Genomic DNA, 23,426 nt, shown 5'->3' with positions numbered 1-23,426 from the left:
GTGGTATCAATGGAACCCCGCTCCGGCTCCACCAAAACCGCGGTGAATTCGACTTTTTTTTTCCTTTTCGCATTTACTACTTTCGAGGGGGCTTTGTTTAATTGTGATAACTAATATTAATAATAATAATACTATTTTACGAAGAAAAAAGAAAGAAAGAAATATACATTGTTTCGAATGAATTTTTTTATGGGGATTTATTACCATATCTCAATTTCCATTGCAGGAAAATATGTAAAAGTAACGTCTACAAATAAAAGATAACATCGAAACTAATAGTGGTTCGTAAAAGAATAGCACAAAATAAGTCATAAGTTTATTTAAATTAACATAAATTAAAATTTAAATTCATATATATATATATATATATATATTAATGAATTATTGAGAGTGGGATGGTGTCTACCCTTGCCGAAGGATGGATCCGCCACTACATATAGATACAATCATGCAAATTTAATTTTTAGATAACAATAACTAATCGACCAAACCGATAGGCCGATCCGATCAGCCGATTTTTTGTTTAATCTTTTTTTAAACAATGTTGATGTGTTGATCATTGATGAACAATGGCCGAGATTATTCGATTGTTGTTGGACAATCAAAATCGATTGGCGGGCGCGGTTTGAAAAAACTGCCCATTCGAAGGGTTGGTAAGGATCAGATATCCCGGCCCATGAACCGATAAAGTAATGACATGTGGCCATCTCGAGCTTCGGCTCGAGTTGAGAACACAGTTGGTGAACTTGAGCTCTTCTTCTTCTACAGTGTTTGGTAATTTTGTTTTAAATAAAATCTTAAATTTTATAAAAATAAGATGTTAGAGAGCTCTTACGAGCTTTTTCTTAAAAAAATACGTCCACCCCACATTTTTAATTTAACATCTTAATATAAGAGTAAAAATAGTTTATTTAATTAAAAAATGTAAAACCATTAGCTTTCAATGTAATTTCAGTTTCAAAATTGATTGCATACTTTAATTTCTTAAATAACAGTCACCAGTTAATGCACTCTTCTCTAAGTAATATATAACAACATGAATAAATCAATCACACTGTATTCTAAGTTTCTAATAACAAGCATGATGAAGAAAAATCACTTACCGATTCTCCTCACAGTCCTATCAGCAGCAGCCAACCTTATTCTTCATCAAGCAACGGCCTGCATTTTCACAACCGAATATCAGGTAAAGATAGACGCGAATTCCAACAATGGTGCTGCACCGTTGACTATGCACTGTGCATCTGGAGATGATGATCTAGGCATACTAAAAATACTCGGCACAATAGACGGTCCCGTGTCTTGGAAATTGTGCGATAATATAATCGGCCAGGCGATTTACACGTGCCAATTCTGGTGGAATGGGAAAACTAAAACAATTCAAGTTTTTAATTCGGATTTTGCCAAGGTCACGTGTGGGTCGGGTACGTGTTCATGGAGGGTGTTGAAAGATGGCTTCTATCTTCATAATGACGTCACCAAGAAAATGGATAAATGGCATACGTGGCCGTAAACAAACAAGACACGTGCGCTTGTGAAATTTATGCTACTTGAAAATACATTATTATAATGTAACTTTAGGCTTTTCAATTCTATGTTATCAATAAAAATATATGAAATGTAATCCGGCCAGAGAAATAAAATACGTGAAAAAATTTGACCCAACACGTGCATTTTGCAATGCATGATTGTATTGTGCCACCATGCTGCTATACCCAAATATATAAATGAACCCAATTATTGCAATTGCTAAAGATATTTTTTTCTCAACTTGTATGGTTAGACATTTCTTACTTCAACACCAGAGAAGCAAATAATATACCAATTTCAATTTCTACACACTACTGGTGATTACCTCTTTAGTAGGGCCTGGTTGAGTAACTGTCATTTCGTGCCGTTTTTGTTCGTTGTCTTTTCTGCGGTTCGATTCTAAGATGATAAGCAGGGCTGTAATATCGGCAGGGCTTACTCCACCTACTCTACTTGCTTGTCCAATTGTTTGTGGTCTCACCTGTATATATTAAATAAATATATGGACTTCTTAGCAAAGTTATTTAATAGTAACCAAAATAAGATTATACGTACAATCACACGATCGTATAGTGGACTAGGGAAGATCATAAACATAATCTTCCAATAAACTACGATGAGAGCCATCCAAAAATTTATTGGATTGACTAAACATCAATTGTCTAGTTAATCATAGCATCTCTTAGCCAATCCGAAACACAAAAGAAATCGTTACGTGGATTTTAATTGTGACCGCGTGGATTTCTATGCACTGCATTGGCAAAATATTGAAAAAACCTGCATGATTAAACTCAGAGTCAATTAGGCAGACATCATACATACCTTGGACAGTTTCTCACGTGATTCGTTCGACAAAGTTGTCATTGCGTAATAATCCAGATCCTCTGGAAGTCGTCTATGTTGTTTATGAACCATCTATAATTGAAAAAAACAGGTCAATCATGGGACTTCAAACAATCAAACAACAATAACTGTAATTCTAAAAAGATTATCCCTCAGTCAACATTAATGAAAGCAGAACCAAGAACCAGATGACACGTAAATAAAATCAGGCGTGGAATTCCAGATTCCAGTGTTGAGCTGCTAAAATATATCGCAATGCTGTGAATATGTACCTGCTGGAGCTGCTGCTGCTGACGGACAATGAATCCCTCGTACTTAATGTCTGTCTCAACACATTCCTTGTCAATTCTAGATAATAGATCACTACCAAATCCATGCTTGTCGAGAAGTTTATATTGCACATGTGGCTTCTTAAGGAGGGTTTCTAATGTAGATGAATCTTTCACAGGCTGGCCAGAAACCTCACTAACTTCAGTAGCTAGATCTCCTCCTGAAGCAAAGACAATAACCATTACGGCCTGGGTTGATTCTGTGTGATGTTTCCTTGCATTATTCATATTTACAAGAATAAATTTTCATATTCGAAAAAAAAGGAAAAAAAAAAAGAGGCCTGGTTTATACTAGATACACCTAGCATCCCACACAGTGAAAATTTTGATTTCGTGGGATATTAAAAACTTATGCAAGAGGTAGCCCATCAGCTAATATGTGGAACAATTCCTGGAACTCGCAGTAAGAAAATATTAGGAAAAGTTGTACTACCAAATCATAATAACATTTACAAATCGTTCTGCTACCCTGAGGTGCTTGGTCCAACGTCTACCGTGCTCCCTCTCTCGATAGATAAGGAAACAGGATACATATTAGGTCTTTCAAGTTCGTTATGTAGCAGAAGTGTACAACTTCATTAAATTGATTAATTATCTACGAACTATAAAATGACTCCGACCACTTATAGAGTAGAATCATTTAGGTTCCAAATCTGCTCACATAGTAGCTCATCTTAACTAAAATGGTTAATTGAGTGAAAAGAACTTGCAGTTAAATATAGAATAGTTTATGCAACCGAGGTTAACCATATGAAAGCTCAAGTTGTACCCACAAGAAAATGATGATACCATAACAAATAAAAGCCAACCTGAAACCCTGACTATCTTGAGCCGCTTTTTCTCTTCTGAAATCCGAGACTGCTTGTCCTGGTACAGTTTCCAGCGATCGTCATCTATCAAACCAATTTCACGTCCAACGGGTGTAAGGCGGCTGTCGGCATTATCTGATCGGAGAATCAGCCGATGTTCAGAGCGGCTGCAAATGGAAGAAAGGTACATAACTAAAAAGAAAATACATTAAAATTTGAGCTTTGTTGAATATGTACATGTCATTGGAGTATAAACATGAAACACCTACATCTTTATTTACCTAGTCAACATGCGATAAGGCTCTCGTAGGTCCTTTGTCACCAGGTCATCAATCAAAGTTCCTATATAACTGCTTTCCCTCTCAAGAACAATCAGAGATTTACCATCTGCATGTCTAGCAGCATTTATTCCAGAAACAATGCCCTGTCAGATAAAATATGCTTAAAAATATTTAATCCTCGACAAGTAATCACCACTGGTGAAGTAAATATGATATATGTAACTAATTTTGTGTCTGCAAATATAAAACACCTGAGCAGCAGCTTCTTCATAACCAGTAGTTCCGTTTATTTGACCGGAGAAAAAGAGCCCTTCAAGCTTCTTTGTCATGAGGGACCTAAAACACTGATACGCTGGCAAGTAATCGTATTCGACAGCATAAGCAGGCCTCAGCATTGAACAATTCTCGAGACCAGGTAAAGTTCTCAAGAGTGGAAGCTGTAGCCTCTCTGGTAGACCCGTAGAGAACCCCTGTAGGATAAGACAAGCAAATCACAATGGTTGTTTAGAACAGTCAAAACTTGTGCTTGTATATATATACTACACTAACTGCAGCTCCGTAAGAACTAACAGTTCTAATTTCTTGAAAAATGTAGATTCACAAGAAAATTTACAAAAATATCTATATCAGTTGTAGAATTTTCACAAGAAAATATACAGAGGATTTTGTATTGGTTATGAGTTTCCTTATGCCTCTTGATATAATCTTATAAAGCCTTCTGAGAAATTTAACCAAGTTTAACAAGTAATTAGCAATGCTTTATGGAATGCAAAGAAGCTCCTTAAAGAACAGACTTGCTGTTTTTAATATATTCTGAAATTTGAAATATGAAATAAAAAAACATGTAACTATATAAATTATTGGATATTAATATCAAATGATTCACCTCACTGACAACTTAAGCTTTTAGATGAAGTGGTCATTAAAACTTGCATTAATTAATTTTCTCTTAACAGGAAAGTATGAAGTTACTTCTGTAAATATTTGCAGGCTTTTATCGACAAATAGAAGCTTACACGCCAAAAGGGTATAGTTCAAAAACCTGCACATAGAGATCGGGCACACTCCGGCCTTCTGGTTCAAGAAATATTTGATGCGACTCTTTATCCTCAAATCTAACAATCTGGAGGACAAATATTTGAACTATATTAGGAAAAGCTGCACAGATATTTTGTAAGTGCCTTAAGCACATTGAGAATCTCCAAATATATATTTATATAGCATGATTTTTATTTTTCTCTTAGTAGGCATATCATGTTTTCTGCACGTGTGGGGAGAAAGCAAGGCAGGAGACAGAAAACATTGACACACCTTATCCTCAATGGAGGGGCAGTATCGAGGTCCCTTAGCTTCCACCCACCCTCCATAGGTAGGGGTCTCATGCAAGTTTTCTTTGATTAATTGATGAGTCTTCTTTGTAGTGCGTGTAAGATAGCAGCACATTTGTTCTCTTGTGATATGGTAAGCAGGATCAAAGCTAAACCAGCTTACCTGTTCATCATTGGAACAAATCAATAACACACTTCATATGTAATATGCTTATGCAGGTCTTGCAATGAAAATGTAACTATTCGATGAGTTTTAGCTGATAACTAAACTCAGACCAACAGACACGCAGAGGAAATCTTATACAATAGTTACACAGCTTCAGAGAGAAGTATTCAAATATTTGAATCACACCGAAAAAAGCTACAGTTAACACGTGATATATGTATGTCTCAGACATGTAACACAAGAGATGGTAAAAGTTTCTGTAGATAGATCAAGATCACATTACTACATAGAAAGAGGATGATAGACAACCTTAAATTGCTCCAGGAGATCTGTGTTAAGTAACCGAAGTAAACAAGTAAAACCAGGTACAGAAACTACATAAACTCAAAGGAATCTCAAATACGACAGCATAAGGTGCAGATATATCCGTTCGTAATGGCATTGTAGTTAATTGAGGGCATTAAATTTTACTGGGAAGAAGTCAATTTAATGTTGAGAGCATGTTCGATTTGCACAGCCGGTGGCTAAGCAAAGTAAGATACATCACAACACGTTCATGCACCTACTCACATCCCGAATTCTAACACAGGGAAAAACCAGACAAATGCAAGAATTTCACTTCATATTATGGACCATATACATAGAGTTAAGCAAACAAGCAAGCATAGATCTTAAATCTTATAGAACTGCAATTGGACATACATATGAAATTAAGTGAGATGACCTCTTCATCCCCATGTTGGGGCTCCAATCCAGAGAAATCTACTGTACGGGAATCTACACGTGCAGGGGTTCCAGTTTTTAGCCGATCCGTTTCAAACCCAAACTGCTGCAAGTTTTCTGTTAGACCAAGTGAAGCAGATTCACCAGCTCTTCCAGCGGGCATGGAATTTCTTCCAACCCAAATTTTCCCACTCATGAAAGTGCCAGTAGTCAGAACTACTGAAGGTGCATAGAAACTCATGCCAAAGAATGTACGTACACCTTCCACGTTGTCATTTTTTCCAACCAAAATATCCGTCACCATAGCTTCTCTAATCGAAAGGTTTGGTGCGCTGGAAACAGGACTCAGTCGTCAAAATTAACAACAGCAGAAGTTGGTAATAAGTATATTTAAATCCAAATTAAATAATGGAAGAACAGCACAAGGGTTTACTTCTTTAAATTGCAATATTTTTCCAAGCTATCTATTACTAGTTCATGCACAACATGTCACACTGGAAAACACAGGTAAGAGAAGAAGTGAATATCTTCTCAATGAAATTCAGAAGTTCAAAAACTAAACAGTGAACAGATACGAATGTGCAAAAATCTTTCGACATGCAAGGATGAACTTGCCTTTCCACGATCTTCTTCATTTCCGATGCATATTCCCTTTTATCAGTTTGAGCACGAAGTGCCCTAACAGCCGGACCCCTTGAGACATTCAGAACTCGCTTTTGCAAGTAACACCTGCAGTACATACATAATCATCCACTTATCATAGGATAATACACACAAAAAAATGACTTTATTTTCCTAAATAGATTATATGTACATGAATGTCTAAGAATGGGAACAATGCGAAAAAATAGAGAAGAAACAGGCCAGTATTTGGCAAGTCATCACTCCTTTTACAAACTACAATCGGTAGACAAAAGTTTAGAGCGAAAATTCACGAGCTCGGAGAAGATCAGTCAAGGTTTAAGAACTGTACAATTCATGCCATAACGTTGATGGAATGATGCATACTGTTGGATATCATCTCCAAAAAAAAAAAGGGTCTCTGTTGCCCCGAAGCAATTCAATGAATGCGGTAACCTTAAAACAGATATTGTGATATTAGAGATAAAAAATATTCTAGGATTTCAGTTTCTTTTACCTATCAGCTACCTTTCCAATTTCACCACCAAGCGCATCCACTTCGTGAACAAGTTGGGACTTTGCAGGTCCACCAACAGCTGGATTGCATGGCTGTATACAACTTCACTTAGTAAAAAACCATATGCGAATTTCACGCACATTTAAAGACTGAAATTCAATAACAATAAACCACGAATTGATTCCATAGAGTCCATGAGGAAAAAGCGAAGAATATAAATCAAGAAAATAAAGGGTCAAATTACAAGGCCTTTTCGTGAGGTTAGGTCTGATTACACAAAGACCGCTTAGGTTTGAAAATTTACCCCGAATTCCCTTGAGGTCTGGTTCTAGCCGAAATCCAATTTAAACTAGTCGATTTATTTATTTATTTATTTGTAACAACATTGCCTTTCTCTGATGGTTTTTCTAATTACACCTAGACCCACTAGTTCGAAGATTACCCAAACATCCCTTGAGGTTCAACTCTGGCCAAAATTCAATCTAAATTCAATAAATGATGTTATTATCCTCGCCAAAATGTCTTTATAAATAACAGTAACATGTGATATTAAGAAAGATTTTATGACTAGTCAACTGACCTGCCATGCAATGCGGTCAATATTGAGCGTGAGAAGAAGTGTTTTGGCTCCTAAACGAGCAGATGCAAGGGCAGCTTCGCAGCCTGCATGCCCACCACCAACAACAATCACATCATATCTTTCATCAGATGTTTCGCTGTGATTACTGCAATCTGCACAAACAGTTTCAGTACAGCTTAAGTACTCCTTCTCACAGTTAGAACTTATGTGTGATATAATCAGAATTTCACATTGCTTTCATATTCATTGCATTGAAATGGAAACTATAATAGAATACGAGAAAAATCGCCATAATCGATCTTCGTTCTGGCTACTTCTAAACATAATTAGCTCATACAGAACATCAACTGTACCTGAAATGTCTGTCTCAAAAAACGAATATTATAGCTAAAAATCACTCCAATTTCCGTTAAAAATTGAAATACAAGTTCGAGTGTAAATTTACATTATCCAATGCGCATGAACGAAACAAAAAAAAAAAAAAAAAAAAAAGAAGCACGCCCGCAACCTGTTCGACGAAACACCAAAGCAAACAAACCACAGAAACGGTGCAAGAATATCTGATACCTTGAGAGGTAGAGGCGGAAACGCTAAAACCGCGGCGAGGAGAACGGGGTAGAGGGTGGGAAAATTGAAAGCGCAAGCTGGGACGAAAATTGAGCAATTGATGGCGCTGCTTAGCAAAAATGCGAGGGGCAAAATGCGAAGAGAGGATAGGGAACTGCGAGGCAAATCGAGTAAAATGAAGATATATAGTTGTGGCCATTTGAGTTTTTTTTTTCCGGCGCCGTCGAAGTATTCAGTCGCAGAGATGGTAGCAATACTGCCCGTCAGCCATGGAAAAAGCACAGAGTGAATTTGGTGAAGGCAAATTGGTGGTTTATCAGCTACGCCCCTCCTAGAGAGTTTGGAAATTTATGAGAATATTACTTTGGCCCCTAACCTTTTCATCAATTGCACTATGAGATCTCTTAAAGTTATTAGGGGTGAAAGTTGAATTTTTTTTGTTCCAATTTTCGCTCGTTTCGACTAAAAAAATTCCAATTTCGGAACAATTTTTCTCAATTATTTACGTTTAGATTTTCGATCCATCCAATTTCTTTTTAATGGTTTTGATTAGTTTTTCACTTCCGAAAAGAAAAGACCAAATATATAAAGAGAGGATGAGAGAAGTAAATACTACTCTATTCTAACCATGTGTGACAAACTAGCTCGCAGCTACGAGAAACGTAAATTACTCTAGGCTAATCATGGTCCATGTGTGACAAGCTCGACTTAGCGATTGTTGACAATGAGATTCGAACTTTGGTCAATTAACACAAGTTCACTTGTTTCAACCGCTGGATCGTTCAAAAAAGAATCTTACAGCGCAATTAGCATATTTTAAGGAATATAAAGACAATTGATCACAAACATCACGAGTCCAAAGTTCACATGCAATAACACATACATTCACAAAAAGCATGCCCTAATCCATTTTTTCATGCAAAGTGATGAAATAATGCATGTACATACTCTCTATAAATAGGGCTTACTAATGAATTGCTACATCAATTAATCAAGAACAATAACCAAAAGCAATGGCAAGTATCACCAAAGCGAGTTATACCATATGTATAACCTTATTTTATGCTAGCATTGTCCTAATTTTCACCACACCGTTGGTTTCGGCGCAATGCCAAGGGGATTTCCAAGGTCTTATTCAAAATTGTGCGCAGTATGTTCGGATTCCGGGTCCGAAAGTAAACCCATCTCAAGAATGCTGCAATGTTATCCGAGGTGTCGATATACCGTGCATTTGCCAACATCTCACACAAAAGGCCGAGTCGATAGTTAGTTTGGAGAAAGCGGCCTTCGTTACGGCGTTTTGTGGCAAACCCTTAGCACCCGGAACCAAATGCGGCAGTAAGAAAATATATTTTAATTAATTACTTGCCATATATACATATATTTATTTATTTATTTTATCGATTTTTCGTGTGTTGTTGCAGGCTATACAGTTCCATCAATGGTGTAGAAGAATGAATTATGTATGTTCATAAATAATAATGGAATAATATAGTCCAACTTTAGTGACTAGAATAAATGACTATTTTCATTTTATGGTAATGGAAATACTATGTAGTATATCCTATAAATGTTTTGGCTATAATAAATCTAATGATTATTTCAAATTAATTGGCCTATTGTATTGTTCATGCACATATTTCTTTAACTTGTTTTACAAGTTGATTTGTTCGATCACGAGATTCAATTAAAAGTTGAAACTCGAATTATTTTCTAAAATTACGTCGGACACATTTATTCAATTATATTGCAATATTAAAAATTTGGGTAAATTACACTTACACCCTGATGTATTCGCTAAAATAACTTTCAGATCCATTTATTTGTACATTTGTCAAATCCTTGTCTACTTATTCAGCTTCTAACGATCCGAAAACTATCATCGCTATTTCTTGAATCTGCATTCACAAACTGCAAGCCAAAAACAAATTGAAAAATATAAAAAATAATTGTATATTTGAGAAAAAATAAGAGAAAAATATCATGAAATTAATTAATGATTAATTAATCTTTGATCACCTCAACATTAAGTTCATTTTTCGTCGCATGCACTCGTATGTATCCGAACTCCGAAATCCTAGACAAGCTCCAAATATTATCCTGTACAATATTTATTTATTAATACTTGTTTTAGGAGATCGATCGATTAGGGTTTGTCGTCTTCGAGAGATCGAAGAGCGTATAGTCTTACATTCTGGGTAAAACCATCAAGCGTAAAGCCAGCCATTCCGATAACTGCGTGAACGGGTGCAGTGTAGTTTGAATTATCGTACGTGTCGATTCCGTTCCCATCTTTAGTCGGCATGGCTTTGCATTTCTGCTGATAAACCGCGCACGTTCTCTCGTAGTTGTGCACGTGCCCGAACAATGCCAGATCAACCTTGTTCATGTTATATTATAAATATTAGTTGTCAATATATATATATATATAAACAAAATTGCTAAAATTATATATATACCTTGTTTGCTAGAAGCAACGGCTCCACGTCAGCAACGAATTCAGTGTCGACGCTAGGAAGAATCGCGTTTCCGGGGCTGGATGTATACATTGGCCTGTGACTATGAAGTCTCAACAAAAATCAAAGATTTTAGGCTATTTTATTTTTCTTAAAACAATTAAATAAAAAAATTATTAAAATCGAACTTATTGAAGAGAGCCAAATTAATTAATTAATTACCCGGTGAAAATTAGCCAAGGAGTTCTTGTTCTGTCAACTGTAGCCATGTCTTTGTTCATCCAATCATACTGTCACCAAAAAATACCAATAAAAAAATGTAAAATAAAAAGCTCTAAAATCAAAGTCGACGAATTAATTAAAAAGATTGAAATTTCGATTAAATTACCTGCTCGGAATTTACGGTCCAATCATGCTCGGTAGAAATGACAGTAAAATGAACACTGCCTTGTTCAATAGAGTACCATGGCTTATCCTTTGCTTGAGTTGGCATCGGAAAATAAGTCTCGTACGGAACTCCGCATTCTCCACCCGAGTCCGGAGTCGAATAAACCGATCCAGAGTTCACATAATCCCTTCAAATACATCAATATAACCAACATTGTCACTGGTATTATATATTGTAATTAAAGAAAATATATACATTACACATATATACGCAGAATACCTCTCGTGGTTTCCGATTGCGGTCATGTAAGAAACTTGGGAGGCCAAAGGGGTAATTTGGTGAAGAAAAAAGTCCCATTCAACGAGAAATCCAGTGGCGTAACTTATGTCTCCTATGTGGAATATCGAGTCAACTTTGCCCGACGACACTTCGTCTGCCATAGCTTTCGTAACCGATATCGATCCTGGCTATATGATATATGCAACTAAATAATCAAGTTTCATGTTATATACATATAAACAAGCTATATGTTCTTATATAAAAAACTTAGTATTTTCCGAATAAACGAACTATTGTCGCCCCCTAGGAAAAACCCTATATGTATGTATACCTGTATGTAGTGTTCGGCGGAAGAATCGAGAGGGGCCTTGCCCATATCACCATAAGCAAGAAACTTGAGCTCATCCGAACCACCTGCAGGTGCCGTTTTGAATCTTGTTTCGTCACTCCATCCAACCGAATCACTGCATGCATCGATTAATTACATTGTTACGAAAATTATACGTAATTAAACACAGTTTCAATCATCATGCATGCATGTTTGCTGAAATATCAAGATCCCATGCACATATATATATAAGGAGAGAGAGAGAGAGAGAGAGAGAGAGAGAGAGAGAGAGAGAGAGAGAGAGAGAGAGAGAGAGAGAGAGAGAGAGAGAGAGAGAGAGAGAGAGAGAGAGAGAGAGAGAGAGAGAGAGAGAGAGAGAGAGAGTACCTTCCATATTTGTAGGAGTCAGTAGTGGAAGGAGTAAGTCCAGTCATTACAGCTGAATGAATGTATCCAGGATCATGCCACCCAAAATCTACAGCTGGACTTTCTAACAACGAACCTGTCAATTTTTTTTAAATAAATAAAAAACCAAATTAAGAGTATAATTAATTAATTAATTAATTAATTAATTAAATGTTGTACATGCACTCACTCGTGCACATGTCAGCTTGTGAGAAAGTGGAAACAGTTGAGATTGCTGTCTGCCCATTCCCATACTCTACTCCTTGGGGATTTTGATCCCCACTTACCCACCTTAATTTCATCTACAATTATTTTTTTTTCCAGATTAATTAATTACATCGTAATTAATTCTATTATTATATACAGTAAAACAAAATAAATTAAATAAATACTACGTACCGATGTTCCGGTTGAATCGGGGCTTGAAATATGACCATATAAGGGCATGTTTGGATTGTCGAAGCTCACAGAATCCGATCTTTTAAAAATGCAGGGTGTTTCAAATCCACCGCCAAACAGCACAAATTCAATGTCCGTACGTATGTTGACCACGTGAAAGGACAAAGTTGCCCCGCACGTGGTTAACACGCACTCTCCGGCCACATACTTCTTGCATTCCTGCTTGCTGCAGCTAAGGTAATCTGGATCATTCCTCACATACTGCGCCTGTCATAAAAAATATTATAATATTATTTAATTCGTATGTATATATATATTTCAAATACGTATATTAAAAATGAGTATTTATCTTTTATATATAAAAGAAAGAAACGCTAGGGCAACCCTAAGAAACCCTAATGTCATATTTGTAATTTTTTTTCAATTTTTATCAAATTTTTATCTCCTTAATATTATTTTCGAATTTTATCATATTTGTATCCCCTAAATATTATTTTTTATTTTTATCAGATTTTTGTCACCTAAATATTATTTTTTATTTTTATCAAATTTTTATCTCCTAAATATTATTATAAATAATATTTTTTTAATTTTATCAATTTTATATCTCCTAACTATAATTTTAAATATAATTTTCAACTTTTAGCAGATTTTTATCTCCTAAATATTATTTTCGAATTTTATCAAAGTTATATCTCCTAAATAATATTTTAAATATTTTTTTCGAGTTTTATCATGTTTTTATTAGTTTTTTATCTCCTAAATATTAATTTTGTTTTTTATCAGATTATTGTCTCCTAAATATTATTTTTGCTTTTTATCAAATTTTTATCTCCTAAATATTATTTTAAATAATAATTTTGATTTTAATCATATTTTATCTCCTAAATATTATTCTAATTATTATTTTCGTATTTTATCAACTTTTATCTCATTAACATTATTTGAAATATTATTTTCGATTTTTATCAATTTTTTATCTCCTAACTATTATTAAATTTTATTTTCGATTTTTATCAGATTTTTATCTCCTAAATATTATTTTTTGATTTTTTATCAAATTTTTATCTCCTAAATATTATTTTAAATATTATTATCGATTTTCATCATTTTTTTTTATCTCCTAGATATCTTATATATAAAAGAAAGAAACGCTAGGGCAACCCTAAGAAACCCTAATGTCATATTTGTAATTTTTTTTCAATTTCTATCTCCTTAATATTATTTTAAATATTATTTTCGAATTTTATCATATTTGTATCCCCTAAATATTATTTTTTATTTTTATCAGATTTTTGTCTCCTAAATATTATTTTTTATTTTTATCAAATTTTTATCTCCTAAATATTATTATAAATAATATTTTTTTAATTTTATCAATTTTATATCTCCTAACTATAATTTTAAATATAATTTTCAACTTTTAGCAGATTTTTATCTCCTAAATATTATTTTCGAATTTTATCAAAGTTATATCTCCTAAATAATATTTTAAATAATTTTTTCGAGTTTTATCATGTTTTTATTAGTTTTTTATCTCCTAAATATTAATTTTGTTTTTCATCAGATTATTGTCTCCCAAATATTATTTTTGATGTTTATCAAATTTTTATCTCCTAAATATTATTTTAAATAATAATTTTGATTTTAATCATATTTTATCTCCTAAATATTATTCTAATTATTTTTTCGTATTTTATCAACTTTTATCTCATTAACATTATTTGAAATATTATTTTCGATTTTTATCAAATTTTTATCTCCTAACTATTATTAAATTTTATTTTCGATTTTTATCAGATTTTTATCTCCTAAATATTATTTTTTAATTTTTTATCAAATTTTTATCTCCTAAATATTATTTTAAATATTATTATCGATTTTCATCATTTTTTTATCTCCTAGATATCTTATATATAAAAGAAAGAAACGCTAGGGCAACCCTAAGAAACCCTAATGTCATATTTGTAATTTTTTTTCAATTTTTATCAAATTTTTATCTCCTTAATATTATTTTAAATATTATTTTCGAATTTTATCATATTTGTATCCCCTAAATATTATTTTTTATTTTTATCAGATTTTTGTCTCCTAAATATTATTTTTTATTTTTATCAAATTTTTATCTCCTAAATATTATTATAAATAATATTTTTTTAATTTTATCAATTTTATATCTCCTAACTATAATTTTAAATATAATTTTCAACTTTTAGCAGATTTTTATCTCCTAAATATTATTTTCGAATTTTATCAAAGTTATATCTCCTAAATAATATTTTAAATATTTTTTTCGAGTTTTATCATGTTTTTATTAGTTTTTTTATCTCCTAAATATTAATTTTGTTTTTTTATCAGATTATTGTCTCCTAAACATTATTTTCGATTTTTATCAAATTTAATCTCCTAAATATTATTTTAAATAATAATTTCGATTTTAATCATATTTTATCTCCTAAATATTATTCTAATTATTATTTTCGTATTTTATCAACTTTTATCTCATTAACATTATTTGAAATATTATTTTCGATTTTTATCAAATTTTTATCTTCTAATTATTATTTTAAATTTCATTTTCGATTTTTATCAGATTTTTATCTTTTAAATATTATTTTTTGATTTTTTTATCAAATTTTTATCTCCTAAGTATTATTTTAAATATTATTATCGATTTTCATCAAATTCTCCTAGATATTATTTATAATAATCTGATTTTCGATTTTTACAGAAAAGGGTAAATAAATCTGATTTTCATCCCTAACGAATTTTGTGACATCGTTTTACATAATGTCTGCAACATTTGAATTTTATTTCTTCCCTACCTAAGGCTTCTTCTTTTGGTAACCCGACTTTAGATTTTGTTTTTTATCTTCTTCATCCTATTTACTGTGTGGCAATTAGTTTACATCTTTTTCCATCATGGCTTATCGGTAATTTCATTTTGTTAAATTATGTGTTTCATTAATTTATACCAAAGTTTTCAAAATTTATGTATAACAATTATTTCATTTTATATGTTATTGGACATGTTATTGAAATGGATGATTTGAGAGAATTAACCAAAAATGGGCGGAGCCACAAGCTATTGGAAGTCGACCTTCAAGACTTATTGTTTGTATGCGATATTTAATTTATTGTTTATATTTATTTTTGTTTCTTAATTTTCCAATTGTTAATTCCAGTGGCAAAACAGCCTGAAAATGAGGCAGTGGAGAAGGGCTTAGTTCCGATGCAAGATGTATAGATGGCCTTTTATGTTGTCGATAGTTTAGTTTTGATTATGTTAACTAAGTTATTAAATCTAATTACTTTTAAGCTCAACATGAAAGACATAGTTGATGATTTTTTTCCTGGTTCAAATTTTCAATCTACTGGTATTAGCTGATTCAATTCATTTGGAAAATTATTCAATAGTAAAGTTATTTCCTTTTTTTTTTGTGTGTAGTATACTTAATGATGTTCCAGTATAATAGAATTTTGATGATACGATGCATCAAACGTTTGTTTATATTCTTACAACATCAAAACAATGCAATTTGTTGTCCCGTGCATCGCACGGGTACAATTACTAGTATATATATATAATAATTAACTGCACAAATTAATTAAACGTGGTCAAACACCTTGACCGGATAGTGGCATAGAAGAGGAAGGCTGCTAAAATCACCCGTCTGTTCATACTTCACTGCATTCTCTACACACGTTCCCACGCTGTACAAACAACCTTAATTATCTCGAACAAGGAAAAAAATATTTAAATTATTCACCCCCTAAAAATTTTCCATTTTGGCATTTTACCATTTTACCCCCCTCAAAATCCAAAAACTGGATAATCCCCCTTCAAAATATCTTTTTTGTGCACTTTCCCCCAAAAGCCATTTTTTTGTGGGTATTGTGGAACAAAACAACATTTTAAAGGGGCAGTTTGCAAAAAAAAAATTTAAAGGGGTAGCTAGCATGCAACAAAAATACTCAATATGAATGATCCATCGAAAATTTGCTATCAGAGCAATGTGCAACAAGAATTACATTTTGACGGGACATTCACTTTTTAAAATTTTGAGGGGTAAAGTGCAAAAATTATAAATTTTAGGGTGTGATGTGCAATTTTCCCTATATTAAATACATACATATATACACGTACTCAGAATGAGAAGGGGATATCATGGCCACCCAATCACCGCTAGAAGGGAGGAGAACTCCGGTGATGTTGACAGTTACGTACTCGTCGTCGGAAAGGGTGGGCCCACTGCCGGAGGTGATGTTCAGTTGGAGATACGGGTTCGGGTCGGGGCAATCTATCAAGTACCGCCGGTTGAGAACCCGGAACTCCGATATGGCGGTGTAGTTGCGGAGTTGCTCCAGTTTGGATCGGGTCAGCCTTTCGGGCCGGGTCGGAAACGATGCTGCATCGGTCCTCTTGTTTATAGACAAGAACAATATTGTGAAAATAATTACCAACAAAGTTGACATCGATCTTTAATTTAATTAATTAAAGGGACAAAAATTTAATTTTAATTAGGATGAGAGAGAAGCAGTAAAAAGAATTGTCTATGTTTATGCTTTATATATAAGTGAGAATAGATGGATTTTCGGTATGGACAAGTTAATGATGGAATTAATTAATGGTGATGATAATTAAGTGGATAAATGTCACAGCTGTGTACGAATATGCTGTTAATTAATTATTTACAAGAAATTAACTATAGTAATCACTATCATGCCAATTAATTTGCTTGGATAGGAGATGAAATTTGGATTTTTTGGGCATTTTTTTCCCCTGGAGGTATCTCATTTTCCAAAGTATTTTAACATGTATGATTTTATATATATATATATATATATATATATATATATATATATATATATATGTATATATATATATATATATACTAATGCAAAATGGATGAAAATATTTTTGAGAGGAAAGAAAGAAAAGAAAATTATAAAAAATTGAATGGTTCCTGAATTAAACTACACTAGATGAAAAATATTTGAAATAATAATAATGTCAAGATTTAAAAATATATATATATATTAATGCAAAATGGATGAAAAAAAAATTGTATAGAGAGGAAAGAAAGAAAATCAAATGGATCCTAAATTAAACTAAACTAGATGAAAAATAATAATGTGAAAAATTAGATGAAAAATAATTAAAAGTAATAATGTGAAAAATTATTTAAAAAAAAATGTCAAGAGTGGGATTTGAACCCACGCCCTTTCGGACCAGTACCTGAAACTGGCGCCTTAGACCGCTCGGCCATCTTGACTTTGATGTTTAATTATCGGTTAGAATAGTATATAGAAAGATACATACTAAGCTCCTCTTTATAGCTAAAAGTATGTTGACTTTAAGTTTAGTTTATTATACTGTATGTCATAATTTTTATCAAACCAATTATTTATAATAAGTAACAGTTACATTTTTCATACATGTTATATTTAAAACACCTATATGGAATACAGAAAATTAAATTTATCTAAAAAGTAATAAAATACAATAAAGTAATATTTTTTAGGATTTTTTTTCAAACTTATAACAACTATATGAGAAAAATTAAATTTATTTAAAAAAAAAACATTAGATTTCGTGTTCTTTTTTTTTTTTCTTTCACAAAAACCCAATTTCATCTAGGGAAGTTGTTTCTATTATCTAGAAATCCGTAGATACGGTCCTCGCCCCTTCGGGACGACACACGAGAACGATCTCCTTTCGCAACCCCCTTGCCAAGAACAAAGAGTACATAATGTCTTTCACTATTTACAAGAAAATGACCACATGCAGCTGTAGATTGCTCTTACCTAGCTTCGAATAGAACATGAATAGTCGGAAAATAATTCATGAGAACGTGTTTCCACTTCTCTCAATGTATTAATCGCGGGTTCGAAAAAAGCGGTGAAGTTGTGGCATTGGCCGCCAAATGAATGGCAGAGCCAGTGTCGTCATTCTCGAAATCGTATATATATATATATATATATATATATATATATATATATATATATATATATATATATATATATATATGTGTGGTTTATGAGATCCTACACTAGGTGAAATACACCATGTGGTTTTAAGAAAAAAATACCAGAATAATTAAAAAAAATCATTGTGCATAAGTATGGTTACTGATATGTGTCCCTAACTGCTTTTATTAATTTGTACGTTCATATTTAAGCCCGTCTGCGCCTAATTCTTCAGCTCCTAATGATTCGAAAACTGTCGTCGGTCTTTCTTGAATGTGCATTCACAAACTGCAATAAATTAAATAATTACATATATATAGAAATATATATCAGAAAATATAAGAGGGAATTAATTAATTAGTGATCTTGATTAAGCTGACCTCAATTTGAAGTTGCGTTTTGGTAGCATGAGCTCTTATGTATCCAAACTTGGAAACCCTAGACAAGCTCCACCTATTATCCTGTACATCAAATTAATATTAGAAGCAAACACAATTATTTTATCATATTATTATTATTATCACTATTAAAAATTGAGGAGATTAATTAAGTTTGTCTAATTAGTGAAGAAAATTAAGTATACTAGCTAATTCTTACATTTTGGGTGAAACCATCAAGCTTAAAGCCAGCCATTCCAACAACTGCGTGAACGGGTGCAGTGTAGTTTGAATTATCGTACGTGTCGATTCCGTTCCCATCTTTAGTCGGCATGGCTTTGCATTCTTGCTTATAAACGGCACACGTTCTCTCGTAGTTGTGCACGTGCCCGAACAATGCCAGATCAACCTTGTTCAACATTAATTTCCAATCATAATCAAAACTATTATAATTAACAAATATTCTACTCGTTTATTTTTTTCATATATTTATTTACCTTGTTAGCTAGTAGCAACGGCTCCACTGCAGTGACGAATTCGCTGTCAACGTTTGGGAGAAAAAGATTTCCGGGGCTGGACGAATACATTGGCCTGTGCCTAATAAAGCAATTATATATTCATTTATTAATTAATTACTTTGATCGATATTTTAATTTTAAGGCTATTTTATTTTTCTTAATCACTAATTAACAAAAAAAATTAATAATATCTAACTAATTACCCTGTGAAAATAAGCCAAGGGGTTCTTGTTCTGTCTACTGCAGCCATATCCTTATTCATCCAATTATACTGTGAGGATAAAATAATTAAGGTAAATAAATATATTAAAGAAGAAGCTAGAATCAAAATCGATGAATTAACGAGATTAAAATTGAGATTAATTAATTAATTAATTACCTGTTCGGAATTTACGGTCCAATTATGCTCGGTAGAAATGACAGTAAAATGAACACTTCCTTGTTCAATAGAGTACCATGGCTTATCCTTAGCTTGTGTTGGCATTGGAAAATACGTCTCGTACGGAACTCCGCATTCTCCACCCGAGTCGGGAGTCGTATAAACCGATCCAGAGTCCACATAATCCCTTTAAATACAATAATAAAATTAATTTGTACTATATAGATATATATCCATGATCAAAGTAATATATATTAATATCAAAATAATAATATATATACCTCTCGTGGTTTCCGATTGCGGTCATATAAGAAACTCGGGAGGCGAAAGGGCTAATTTGGTGAAGGAAGAAATCCCATTCAACAAGAAATCCAGTGGCATAACTTATGTCTCCAATGTGGAATATCGAGTCAACTTTGCCCGACGATACTTCGTCTGCTATAGCTTTCGTAACCGATACCGATCCTGGCTAAATAATATATACAAGCAAATAATCAAGTTTAATGTTAATGTATATAAACAAGATTTATTATATGAAAAAACTTTATACTTTTTTTTTTCCGAATAAACGAACTATATATATTGTACGTTGCCCCCTAGAGAAAACCCTAATTGTATATTTAGCCCTATCTATATATATATATATATATATATATATATATATATATATATATATATATATATATGTATGTATGTATGTATACCTGTATGTAGTGTTGTTTGGAGGAATCAAGAGGGGCCTTGCCCATATCACCATAAGCAAGAAACTTGAGCTCATTTGATCCACCTGCAGGTACTGTTTTGAATCTTGTTTCGTCACTCCATCCAACCGAATCACTGCATCGATTAATAATTACATCGTTACGAAAATTATACGTAAAAAACACAGTTTGAGTCATCATGCATGCATGCATGTCTGGTGAAATATCAAGACCCCATGCATACATACATATAGGGAGGGAGGGGGCGGGAGAGAGAGAGAGAGAGAGAGAGATTACCTTCCATATTTGTAGGAGTAAGTAGTAGAAGGAGTAAGTCCAGTCATTACAGCTGAATGTATGTATCCAGGTTCATGCCACCCAAAATCCACAGCTGGACTTTCTAACAATGCACCTGTATAATCAAAAAAATAAATTAAAAAATAGGAATATAATTAATTTATAAATTTTGATAATTAAATAATTAATATTAAATTATAGACAGTAATTAATTACTGGTGCACATGTCAGCTTGCGAAAACGTGGAAACCGAGGAAGTTGTTCTCTTCTGCCCATTATCCCCATAGTCAACGTGTTGACGACTTTTATCCCCACTCACCCACCTTATTCTCATCTGCATATATTTAATTTCTTCCTAATTAAATTTAATAATTAATATTATATTAATAATTTAATATATATTCTACGGTTTACGTACAGATGTTCCGGTTGAGTCGGGGCTGGATAGATGTCCGTATAAGGGCTTGTTTGGATTGGCGAATTTCAGAGGAACTGATCTTTTCAAAATGCATGGTGTTTCAAACCCACCGCCAAACAGCACAAATTCAATGTCTGTGCGTATGTTGACCACATGAAAGGACAAAGTTGCCCCGCACGTGGTTAACACGCACTTCCCTGCCACGTGTTCCTTGCATTCTTGCTTGCTGCATCTCAGGTAGTCTGGATCATTCCTTACATATTGAGCCTGTAGTCATAAAATATTATTACGCCAAATTTCAGACATTTTTAACTCATTAATTAATTGTAATTATTATATATTACAATTTTGTGTTGCAAAATAATAATTTTTATTTCCTCCGTTATAAATAATTTATTTTCGTAAAATTATATAATAAAGACTAAAATAACCCATATCATACAATGATTTATAAAAAAGAGATATAACGAATTAATAAGGTTAAAGAAGGTTATTATAGAACAAAAGTGAGTAGTTCGTAAGTGCATGCTTCGTGTGTTACACCTACCAAGTAGAGGTGCATACAATGTGTTATCAAAATTAGACGTTAGCTTCGGAAAAAGAAGAGAAAAAAAATCGTTACGTATTATTTGTCATTTTAATTAAAAAAATTGGAATGACGTATTAATAACTAATTTTTCAATTTTACCCTCATTAAATCTCGAAGATCATAGAGTAAGTGAAAAAAAAGATTAGTAGAAAGGGTATTTTGGTCATATTAGTAGAAAGGGTATTTTAGTCTCACCTTGACCGGATAGTGGCATAGAAGAGGAAGCCGGCTAAAATCACCCGTCTGTTCATACTTAATTGCATTCTCTACACACGCTGCCACGCTGTCATTTATACACAAGTCAAACCTTAATAATCACGAACAAAGAATAATGGATTTACTTTACATTAATGGAAAACGACGTCGTAATGTACGTACTTGGAATGAGAAGGGGAGATCATGGCCACCCAATCACTGCTCGACGGCAGCAGAACTCCGGTGATGTTCACCGTCACGTGCTCATCGTCGGAGAGTCTGTCCCCGCCGGAGCTGACGTGGACCTGGAGATACGGGTTCGGGACGGGGCAATGGAGCAAGTACCTCCGGTTCAGAACCCGGAACTCCGATATGGCGGTGTGGTTGCGGAGGAGCTCCAGTTTGGATCGGGCCAGCCTCTCGGGCCGGGTCGCCGGAGTTGATGATGCATCGGTGTGTTTCATAAACAAGAAAATTAATAATATTATATTGATGAAAACTACAATCAAAGTTGACATCTTTATGAACAAGATCAACAAGAACAAGAAGAGAGAGAGAGAGAGAATGGAGGTTATTTAATGGTGATGATTTTAGTACGCGAGTGGACTACACGCGCAGGACCTGTTTGGTAATTAATAAAGAATTTTGGGGCACGTGATAATTATTAATTAAGAAGAAATGGGAATTACAGTATGGCCGCTGTTATATTAATGATGGACTGTGAGATCCTTGTTGGAGAGACTCCCACTACTTAGGTATAACTGTCCCAGTTCTCTTTTAATGTATCTTCGATTAATTTGCTACAATTTTTTTTTTTTTTTTTTTAAGTAAATTCAAGTCGATTACAATGGAAAGTAGGGGAGGGGGGACTCGAACCCTAGACCTTTACCTTATTGGTAAAGGTTAGGTACCAACTCTCCTAATAAGGATTGGGTAATTTGCTACAAATTTTAATTGTAGTATCTTAATTATCTAATATTTTTATTTTATTTTATTTTATTATTATTACACAAGAATTGGACAGCTTCTAGGCTCCTGTCACGGTCCACCAGTTTTATAGATAATTTTCTAGAACCTTTCCATTGTAGATATTTTGTAGGAATTCTTTGTAGTGTATTAAGAAGGTGACCTAGTATAAATACGTGCGGGGTCCTCATTTATAATCATTCAACAAATCCAAGACTTCAAGCAATATAAGTATTTTTCTACAACGCTGTCTTATCTTCGTAAGTTTTTTTTCCTTTTCCATCACTTATCAATATGTTTGAAGACGTATGGACACATAATTTTGCCTTGATCGTAAGTTTTTTTTCCTTTTCCATCACTTATCAATATTGAAACACGTGAATTAAATTCACAATGTGTTTTTAACTTTTCTTAATTTCTAAACTAAATCTTAGTTAGTGGGCTTAGTAGGGTTAAGTAGTGCTTAG

At 33.1% G+C, this 23,426-nt stretch overlaps 4 protein-coding genes and 1 non-coding gene across 7 annotated transcripts; 1 reads left to right on the top strand and 4 right to left on the bottom strand.

The window, feature by feature from the left end:
- Positions 1-949: 949 nt before the first annotated feature.
- Positions 950-8,671, bottom strand: LOC105964171 (glucose-inhibited division family A protein). Of its 2 annotated transcripts, none has more exons than XM_012988729.2 (14): positions 8,295-8,671; positions 7,728-7,879; positions 7,148-7,239; positions 6,625-6,738; positions 6,011-6,341; positions 5,104-5,283; positions 4,835-4,915; positions 4,044-4,262; positions 3,793-3,935; positions 3,512-3,678; positions 2,646-2,863; positions 2,353-2,445; positions 1,856-2,011; positions 950-1,161 (listed from the first exon to the last, which is right to left on the bottom strand). In XM_012988729.2, exons 1-14 carry the CDS (start codon positions 8,491-8,493, stop codon positions 1,150-1,152), a joined length of 2,157 nt encoding a protein of 718 aa, XP_012844183.2. In that variant the 5' UTR covers positions 8,494-8,671; the 3' UTR covers positions 950-1,149. The 2 variants fall into 2 exon arrangements, with proteins under 2 accessions (XP_012844183.2, XP_088672643.1); XM_088816517.1 differs by having other exon boundaries at positions 7,159-7,239; positions 8,295-8,626.
- A 611-nt stretch (positions 8,672-9,282) lies between these two features.
- On the top strand, positions 9,283-9,905 carry LOC148770938 (uncharacterized). The gene is made up of 2 exons (XM_088816514.1): positions 9,283-9,632; positions 9,719-9,905. The coding sequence occupies exons 1-2, from the start codon at positions 9,308-9,310 to the stop codon at positions 9,742-9,744; spliced, it is 351 nt and encodes a 116-aa protein (XP_088672640.1). The 5' UTR covers positions 9,283-9,307; the 3' UTR covers positions 9,745-9,905.
- A 243-nt stretch (positions 9,906-10,148) lies between these two features.
- Positions 10,149-17,025, bottom strand: LOC105956057 (nucleotide pyrophosphatase/phosphodiesterase). The gene is made up of 13 exons (XM_088817632.1): positions 16,697-17,025; positions 16,176-16,263; positions 12,550-12,816; positions 12,341-12,452; positions 12,133-12,247; positions 11,749-11,881; positions 11,418-11,605; positions 11,139-11,325; positions 10,973-11,040; positions 10,754-10,853; positions 10,486-10,674; positions 10,314-10,394; positions 10,149-10,205 (listed from the first exon to the last, which is right to left on the bottom strand). Exons 1-13 carry the CDS (start codon positions 17,023-17,025, stop codon positions 10,149-10,151), a joined length of 1,914 nt encoding a protein of 637 aa, XP_088673758.1.
- A 720-nt stretch (positions 17,026-17,745) lies between these two features.
- TRNAL-CAG (transfer RNA leucine (anticodon CAG)) lies at positions 17,746-17,825 on the bottom strand. Its single transcript has one exon. It is a non-coding gene; the product is annotated as a tRNA-Leu (tRNA).
- Positions 17,826-18,621: 796 nt separating this feature from the next.
- On the bottom strand, positions 18,622-22,746 carry LOC105964259 (nucleotide pyrophosphatase/phosphodiesterase). Of its 2 annotated transcripts, none has more exons than XM_088817631.1 (13): positions 22,177-22,746; positions 21,994-22,081; positions 21,210-21,476; positions 21,008-21,125; positions 20,792-20,906; positions 20,498-20,630; positions 20,075-20,262; positions 19,794-19,980; positions 19,618-19,685; positions 19,394-19,493; positions 19,117-19,305; positions 18,900-18,980; positions 18,622-18,807 (listed from the first exon to the last, which is right to left on the bottom strand). In XM_088817631.1, the coding sequence occupies exons 1-13, from the start codon at positions 22,509-22,511 to the stop codon at positions 18,751-18,753; spliced, it is 1,926 nt and encodes a 641-aa protein (XP_088673757.1). In that variant the 5' UTR covers positions 22,512-22,746; the 3' UTR covers positions 18,622-18,750. The 2 variants fall into 2 exon arrangements, with proteins under 2 accessions (XP_088673757.1, XP_088673756.1); XM_088817630.1 differs by having other exon boundaries at positions 18,900-18,983; positions 22,177-22,535.
- Between the last annotated feature and the right edge of the window lie 680 nt (positions 22,747-23,426).

The sequence above is a fragment of the Erythranthe guttata genome, chromosome 4 (assembly GCF_056151865.1).
Source record: "Erythranthe guttata isolate IM_541 chromosome 4, IM_541, whole genome shotgun sequence".
In the NCBI taxonomy this organism is placed as follows: Eukaryota; Viridiplantae; Streptophyta; class Magnoliopsida; order Lamiales; family Phrymaceae; genus Erythranthe; species Erythranthe guttata.
Note: the sequence above shows the minus strand (reverse complement) of the source record. Positions and strands in the feature narration are given on the sequence as shown.